The 8,801-nt window shown below is 35.1% G+C and overlaps 1 protein-coding gene across 2 annotated transcripts; it reads right to left on the bottom strand.

Moving 5' to 3' along the window:
- Positions 1 to 3,157: 3,157 nt before the first annotated feature.
- On the bottom strand, positions 3,158 to 7,881 carry LOC106672024. 2 transcript variants are annotated; one of them, XM_014403096.2, is made up of 5 exons: positions 7,772 to 7,881; positions 7,553 to 7,704; positions 7,131 to 7,378; positions 4,133 to 4,307; positions 3,158 to 4,051 (listed from the first exon to the last, which is right to left on the bottom strand). In XM_014403096.2, exons 2-5 carry the CDS (start codon positions 7,624 to 7,626, stop codon positions 3,352 to 3,354), a joined length of 1,197 nt encoding a protein of 398 aa, XP_014258582.1. In that variant the 5' UTR covers positions 7,627 to 7,704; positions 7,772 to 7,881; the 3' UTR covers positions 3,158 to 3,351. The 2 variants fall into 2 exon arrangements, with proteins under 2 accessions (XP_014258582.1, XP_014258583.1); XM_014403097.2 differs by lacking the exons at positions 7,553 to 7,704; positions 7,772 to 7,881 and adding an exon at positions 7,434 to 7,526.
- Between the last annotated feature and the right edge of the window lie 920 nt (positions 7,882 to 8,801).

Here is an 8,801-nt window from a genome sequence, read left to right as displayed (position 1 = left end):
TAATACACTGAACACCAGTAGAGAGATTTTGAATATGATTAATTAAGCTTTGATAAGCCATATTTGGTATTTGGGATTCACTATATTTTGCCAACAGAATTTTAATATGTTTTTCAAATTTATTTTTGCTTTTAAATAATAATGGAATTGACCAATTACAAGAATATTAGTTTTTAACTACCTTAACAAACTTAACCAGAAAATACCATGGCAAACATGGTAATCATTCAATGTTGTTTGTTAGCAAAATTTGGTCAAATAATAAAAAAATATTCAGTTTTCAAAAATTTTTGAACGTATAGACAAGATTTGTTGGGTGATAATTTTGTGGATAATTTGCATTTCTAAAATTGTATAGAAACCAAGTAAATATAATACACATATAACTCATTAGCGACAACCACCAGTATTTATTCTGGCATATTTTTTACCTTCATTTCTCGTCCATATAAATATAATTTTTCCTTTATTTTTCTCACGTAAAACATGGCATAAATATACCTTACTTATAATGTAGATGCAGATGTAGATGTAGATGTAATTTCAGGGTATAGTATACTGCGCCCTTTAAGAGCTATTGTATCCCCCGTGCTCTGCCTATTTTTTTATAATACAGTTCAATATCGTTTCTTTTCCAAATAATTTAAGATACTTGAATGTAAAACTGTTTACAATAGCTTACAACTGATAGTCAATAAAAAGTTTTGTTTTTACACTTATTTTGTACTGTTATATTCATTAACAAAGACGATGCTTTGTGTTTGGTGGAGTACGGGGGGGGTAACTATGAACTACTGTCACGTGACCGGACCATCACCACAGAAATCTACTCAAGCAAGCGCTTGAGCATCTCTTCCCCTGGCCCAAAAACAATCAGCTCTCGTAAACAAAAAGGTTTAATTTTTCACCAATGCAACGCAAGACTCATACAGCCAGAACGACAAAAGTGATACTGAACCTAGGTTGGAAAGTCCTACCACACCCTCCGTGCTTTCAGACCTGGCCCATCGGATTTTCATTTTTTCTTTGAAATGAACAATCATATGCGCAATTGGAAGGTCGATAACAGCCAACAGCTGGGAAACTAGCAATTTTTTTGTTTTAAGTCTTGGGATCAAAACTTCTACAGAAGGGCATTTCTTGGCTAGTAACTCGTTGGTAGAAGGTTATAAATGACGATGAACATTATTTCCACGAATAAAAAATTTATAAACGAATTGGGGCAATTGTTTATTGTGAAAACTTTTTATACCCTTTAAACTTGCACGAGCTTTTTTGGTTATCTGGTAATAAAATTCTATATTGTTTAGTGTAGTATCGGCCTTCATGATAAATATTGAAATAATATTTTTCAATTAATTAAGGTTTTTAGTTGAGATAAAAATGTCAGTGTCACGAGTGGGGTTCGAACCCACGATCTTCGGCTAGATACGCCGCTGCTCTACCACTTGAACTGTCGTGACCTCGATCCACTCGGACATTAACTTCCCATTTCAACTCCACCTTTTGGATTTTCCCTCCTTTTTGCCATTTTTTCAAATGTCGTAATCTATTTGATTCTCGGCGACAAATGAAATGACCACGGAGAGCTTTAGTGGAGATATACTTCATTTTAACTTATTAAATTCACTAGTTTTCGTGGTCCGCTTGACAGATTAATATCTTTCAATTAATTAAGGATTTTAGTTGAGATGAAAAATGGCGAGACACTAACGACTCAGGCTCATAACGGAGTAGGTGAACTTCCTGATGTACAGACACTAAGGTCAGCATATCGGGGAATGACAACCCTTCGAGGTGAAAGTCCGAATAATATTAATAATATACTATTTCAAATCATAAATTCTAGTTTACATTTTTCCCCGCGAAAAACATATACAAGAGTAAACATACAAGCATCAAGAGTCAAACTTTATTTTTCTAAAAAAAAATCCTTTCATCAAGATCTCAATCATTTATTTGATTTTATGAAATGTTTTGATAACAATAATCCAAATCCGAAACACTTTTGTTGACCAGTCAAAATCATTGACAGACGTGTGCACACTTACGCACGCGCGGTTTTTTTTATAAACATACTGCCATCAGCAAATTTTCAACCAATTAATTTCCACAAAGAAGTAATATTACTTTTTATCTAAAAAAATTCACCTGACTTATGTGTGGTGCTCGAAGAGGGCCGTTGGATTCGAACTCTTTGGCTAACAGTGATAATTCCTCAACAGTTGCGGCACCCCCACCCACCAAATGAATAAATAAAAACAGAAGTCATTTTTGTTCTTTCCGTTTGCACTGTTCGTAGGTTAACATCTGCAATTTATATAAGGATGTAATCAGAGACTAGGTTCATGTTATTTGGCAGAAAGGATTATTTATTTTTTCAACGATTCATTGAAGTTGATCTACCGTATATTATAGGTTAAACCAACATGCATGATGTGACCCACACACGTGACCAAACAATAAAAAATGAAATCATAAAACTAGCCAACAGAATTTAAAAAAGAAACCTTCCTATTATTAAGTCATGTCACATAAAACATTTGTTGAGAATGTTAAAATTTTGGATCGAGAAAAGATTTAAAAAAAAATATCTAAATTTTGATGAATTTGTCGATAAGCGAACTTAAATTAAAATTCTTCTCAAATTAATATTAATTAAAAGGGAACAATTCGAACATGTACATTTTAATAAAATCGAAAAAACGTGACTTTTTTGTGTGACAGCTTTTCAAAAACAGTTAAATTTTGAGCCAACCCCTTCATATTATAATGAAATATATGTTTCAAATAATAAGGAAAAATTAGAATGTCGAACTTCGCCTTAAAAAGTAGTGGACCCAAAAGTAGCTATTATTAAAATCAAACTGTATTTCATTAATTATTAAGTTAAATATTAATTAATTAATAAAATTGTATAAATTTGACAAATGTCCGCGGTGAGAGGCCAATTTTGTCAAAATCTGAAGTGCTTACTTCATACTAATAATCGTGATGAACCACCGCGTCAAATCTACCTGAACAATTGTCACAAAGTACAATGTGAACATATGCTTGAACAGAATTGTTTAAACCGTTGTTAATTCTCTAAGTACAACAGTTTTATCAGTTTATAATATTTCATGAGATTCAAGACTATACAAACAATAACACCATGTAGAGATAGATTTGTTTACTTAAAATTTCAACTCATTCATCATTCGTCGATGCATTCATTTTCGAGTATTTTCTTTTTGGCAGTAAATGACAGAAATAACTGATAAACCGTACGCTTTGCCAATTGTCGTCAGTCGGAAATGACTTTTCGAGAAAGCGACATCATTGTTTTCAGTAATTGCAATTCGTATTCCATCAAATCCTCCATTTCGGTCGCTTTGCGTGGCAGTCGTTTGGAACCAGTTTAGGGCGCAGGACTCGTTCTTTCTTGCTCTGATGAGATAGAAGGCAGTTCTCCGGGTTATTGATCATCTCTAGGAGGAGGTTTTGGTATTTTGCGGGCTCGATCTCCTTGAAATTTCTGCGGATTGATCGTATTGAAGGTTTGCACTTAAGGGGTTTAACACTGTCCTGAATGTTTATGTTTGTCAACTCCTGTATTACTGGTGCTAGCATGCTACCACGGCTTGTTATATTCGTAAAATCGCTTTGGAACGATTGCCTGTTGGATTGGGTTTGAGGGGATATATCCAGTGGGGATTTTTTCCCAGTGGTACCTTTTTCTTCCTCGACTTCGGCATCCGTATCGGTATTAGTGTTTCCAAGCACGCTTTTCAGTGTCTTAACTGACATCTTCTTGATTCCCTCGTCCACCAAAGGAATCATGGGCTGCGATAGTGGAACTTGTCCGCTGACCTGTGATTGCTCCCTCACTAACGATTTCAAGGACGTCCCCCCTTCGTTAAATTGAAGAACAAGTGATTCCGGTGCTATGTTCTTCCTTACTTCGTTTAAAGCTTCATTTTGATGATGAAGTCCTAGTTTGTGGATGTGCTGAGAATGATTGATGCAATTGCAGCACGGTTCCTGGCACACGCAGACGTATGGATGTACCCTGAAAAATAGTCGAATTGTCTTACAAACAATACCTAACGATTTCTACAAAAGAAGTGAAAATCTTTCAACAACTATTTACCTGTAATTATTGTCAATAGAAAGGGCTGTTCTGTCCAACCCTTTACTCAGAAATAGGTCGAAGATCTGTTTTAGATCTTTGAAAGCTGGTGAACATTCAAGCTGAGAGGATTCTTTTCGGGGAACAAGAGGACTTTGTGGACGAATTTGTGATTCCATCGTTCCTTCACTGATAACTAAAAGTACACAGTAGTGAAGTATTACTAATATGATAACAATTCCACTGTAATATAAACTTTGAATGCTCGACAAAGAAAAAGCAAACATCTATTGAGTTATAATAATTTCGATAAAATTTATGAAATTATTAGAGGAAATTAAATTAACATCGAAAGCCAATCTAAATCAGCGAGGAAATGGCAGCCACTAGCAAAACCGCCAAAAAGGTTAAATTTCGTGTTATTGTTCCCGTGCAGACGGGTAGCCAATCATTAGCAAACAGAACTCGACATCATCTGATTCTGGTTCTACTTTGCACCTGAGTAGCATCATGCTTCATATCTTAGCTCATATTACTAGATACACTATTACTTTTTCAATTATGTACTTTATTAATTTCTCTGGTTACCCTTGTCACAATTAATATTTTTAAATTAAAGTTAAATCCGCCATTTGTTATGACAGTTCAATTATTTCATTTTTTCTTTGTGTTTTACGCATATATGATCTTTATTGATCTCTGTTTTCAGCTAATTGTAAGTTATATTTTTTCTACTCTTTCTTGTCAATAATCTATCCCCCCTTCCTTACCCATAATCATGACTAGTTTATTAACCATTTGCCACATTAACGCTTCTGCTAGTACATTATGATGTTTGATTTCCTACTGTGGTGAGCTGAATGATAAACCTACTGATTTATAGTTACCTATTATTGTGGTCTGCCTCGCTGATTTTTGTTAGTTCAAACGCGTTTCGGCATTCGCCAGTGAAATTTGATAAATATCACACAAACACTGACAACAAAAAACTACCACACTAATTATACTTGATTTTAACAAACCCGTCGACTTCAACGATCATTCATCAATCCCGTCCAAATTTTTTTTTCCATTAGTACATCCGATGGTTCCAAACATTCATTTCTCCCAGGCGTTCCTCAAGGCTCTAGCATTTCCCCCTCCTATTCAGCATTTACATCAATGATCTCCCCGACTCTTTTCAGCATTGCGATTACCACATATATACATACAGACGACTTCCAAATTTATAAGCCCTTCCATCTCTCTGACCACATTTCACTCTGCCAGGATTTAGGAAGATCTGACTTCCATATACGAATGTGCACATAAAACTAACCTAGAATAAAATGTTAGAAGTCCAAAGCCTTTATTATGATATCTAGTCACCTCCCCAAATCCATTCCCCCCAACCATTCTTTATCATCAACAACCAGTCCATTTCCTTCTGCTCCACTTTTAAAAACCTTCGACCAAAACCTTTCCTGGAAACGACACATTTCAAAAATTTTCCGACGTTGTATTGCATCCTTCATTCAATTCCGCCGATCCTAGCTTCTTCTACAATTCGCCTGGCGTAAACTTCTTCTCTTTCCTCAGGTTTCTCCGCTTCGACTGCAGCTGTATCTCTTATGGTGTTCTTTCGGGGGAACAAGCTAAGCGTCTGAAAGAGTGATGAATCGTTGGGTCAGATTTATTAACGGCACTTCCCGATTGCCCAGCGAATCACACTTGTATTCAGACCTACCTGGCTTTATCGCTCTTTCCAAAGGAAGTATTTCCTTGGTTCCTTCCTTTACCAATCCGTAAACTCCTTTCGACCTCAATATATTTTCAGGCTACTTCAATTCAAATCTTTAGTAACACAGCACGTTTTCCAATGATCTATATCTCCCCGATATAAAACCTCCACATTTGAGCGGTCCTTCTTAGTTCGAGCCACAAATATCTGGAATGCTCTTCTTTTGCTAATCCGCAAAGTCGTCCCCCTTTACCTCTTTTAAATCCCTCCAGCACCAGCACCTCAACTTCGTCCAAACAAGGACAACATAGTACAGTCCTTTTGCTACAGAACAAAGCTTTTTCTCAACTTTTAAGTTCACATTGTGCAATTCGCACAAGACAGAAAATTCTTTTAGCATTTTTGTTTTATTCTTATTATTGCTACTATTATTACTATTTTTTATATTTTGATTAAGTGATTTCTTTCAGCTTATTTCACAACATATTATGTTATTAATCCAAGTGCCTTCGTTATTCCTAGGAGGCCCCCGTCCCAGAATAAAGACTTTTTTCCCTTTCTCTCTACATTTTTTAAAATGTTTAACGTTATTTTCACTGTTTAATATAAGAAAATAAAACCTTGGCTCATTCTTCACAGAAAAACATTGATTACTTAATCCTCTTTAACCCTACCTAAATCGTCCTTAAACATACCCTGACCTAACCTAATCTAGCTATTCCTAGCAAAACAAAAACCAACCTAACCGAACCGAACCAAACTAAACACTTGTTCACTTCCCAGGAACGCAAAATTGATGACGCGAAAATAGTAGGAATAGCAAAAATCTATGCATGTAGCCTGAAAATATGTACACGTAAAATACACACGTTGTCAGTTATGAAGTCCGTTTAGATTCTCACTGTCTTTGACATTTGCTTACAGTACAACAAACTTTTCGCAGGGAGTAGTGAGTTTACCTACGATGGCAGTACAGTGTCTTAATAGGCAAGTCATTAACCAAACATTCATCAGGTTTTTCATATTAGCTGATAAATGGTGAGTTGAGTAGTGAAAGTAAACACAAAATGTGGAGACACATCTACGTTAGAAGGGCGTGTCCTCAACTGGCTGTGAAAAATGAGGTAATAGGTACGAGAACTTCTCTGTGCGCTATCTTGGGTCCAATGGTAGATGTCCCTGTTTCAATAGTCTGTGGTTTACTCTAAGGCGGATTGGAATATCTACTAAGGTTCTTGGAAGGTAGTAATTTTAAAACTATCCAGCTTATATTTTTATATGTTCGTTTGTCCTATTTACCAGATTTCTTCATTTTCTTAACCGCAGGTCCTTGCATCCCAACGTTGGTCAAAAAGTTCCAGAAACTTGTCAGTTTCGCTTTTGCCAATGGTAGGTCCTTGGAATGGTCAAATCGCAGAAATAAAAGAGGGAGTTTGTCGTGGGGGCAAGAGTTCCTGCAGAATTTCAGTGGGAATTCTTCGACGCCTAAAAATCTCTTCGAATGCCGAGTGCTAAAAGTTCTGTACGTGCCTTTTAACACGCTGTACCTGGAAGGTGATTTACGCCAAAGTGAAAAAAAGTTCGTTGGGGTTTGATCCTTACCTTCCATGTGATTATACAATGTTACTCATGCATACACATTTTAAAAGATATTGTTTAATACAATTTTAGAAATGAAAGAGTTCTTTAAAAAACATATGTATGTGTGCTTGATTACGTACAATTTCATTGCCTGATCAATCCCGTCTTGACGATAGGATGAGTTGTATGTGCTTCTTCTTATATTAAACTGCATTTTGTATTATAATAAAATCGATAGTTTTCCTTTACTCTCTACTTGGTAAATCTTGCCTCCGGCTGAGCTGTTAATTCTCTAAAACGACATGCACAGTAGAAAATGGGATTTATTTAAATTCAAAATATAAATAAATAACGCTTACATTCTCCACTCTACATCAATACAAGTCGCTATAAAATTAAAACTACTTTCTATCTTATATTAGTTATGGTAGAGTCCCAATAAAGTAAAACCGTAAAACTTTGAAACACATGGAAAACACATGGCAAGTCATCACTTTCCAAGACCTTTTTTTAATTGGACAAAATTATAAGTTTCATGTTCAGTTTAACCGTGCTATTTTGTCGTGCTAATGAAATGTTATATTTAGCAAAATGATGGTTTATACTAAAGTTATTGTTTTATATTGTTGTTGGGCTGGATTTTGTTAAATTCTTACTTGCAGAAAGGCTTTATAAAGTCAACAAAGTAGACACTCACTCGGAAACCATTATTGTATGTTGGATGGTCGGAATTTTTTTTATTTGAAACATGTTTCTGTACAACATCAAGTTACAACATATTAAGTACAACAATTAAGTTGGCTTTTCTGCTTCAACAAAATTATTTATGCCGACCGTGAAAAATAATTACGAATGGTTAGTTTCATTTACATTGATCAGCGGAATTGGTCATTACATCGACAAGGGGAATGGAATATACACACTAACAACACAACTGAACATTTAAAATAAAAATAATTAAATTAGATAGTGAGATAATGAATTATGCAGTATTTCGTGATCTTCAGTTTGTCTGAGACATTATTGTAATCAACATGTAGGTACCAAGATGATCAGTAAGGATCAAATTACATATGCCATTATTGCTAAAGTTTATTTTTTATCAAAAAAAGTTTAAAATTCTGAATTTAAAAAATTACAGTTTTTTAATTAGATCGCTGTTAAATAATGAACTAGATTAGTGAAACCATTGTTTTTCCTTGGAGATGCTGTTAAGTACTTCCGTATTCCAAAGTGAGGCCCTCTTGTACTCTCAGGCTTTTGTTTCTTGCCTGTCGTATTATTCAATTTCACAACTTTTTCCCAGTTGAAAAAAACATATGGGAAACCTCACCAAGATAAAACTGGTGCGGGTTTCAACGAATGGCGTATAAAAGTTTATGGAGATAT

The sequence above is a fragment of the Cimex lectularius genome, unplaced genomic scaffold (assembly GCF_000648675.2).
Source record: "Cimex lectularius strain Harlan isolate CLEC.00 unplaced genomic scaffold, Clec_2.1 scaffold446, whole genome shotgun sequence".
Lineage (NCBI taxonomy): Eukaryota > Metazoa > Arthropoda > Insecta > Hemiptera > Cimicidae > Cimex > Cimex lectularius.
This window is presented reverse-complemented; position numbering and strand designations above follow the sequence as displayed.

Coding starts and splice junctions, on each gene's coding strand:
- LOC106672024 (XM_014403096.2), bottom strand. CDS start 7,626: ATGCAGTTTAATATAAGAAGAAGCACATACAACTCATCCTATCGTCAA. Junction 7,379..7,552: donor ATTGATCAGGCAATGAAATT/GTACGTAATCAA, acceptor ATCACCTTCCAG/GTACAGCGTGTTAAAAGGCA. Junction 4,052..4,132: donor TCTATTGACAATAATTACAG/GTAAATAGTTGT, acceptor ACTATTTTTCAG/GGTACATCCATACGTCTGCG.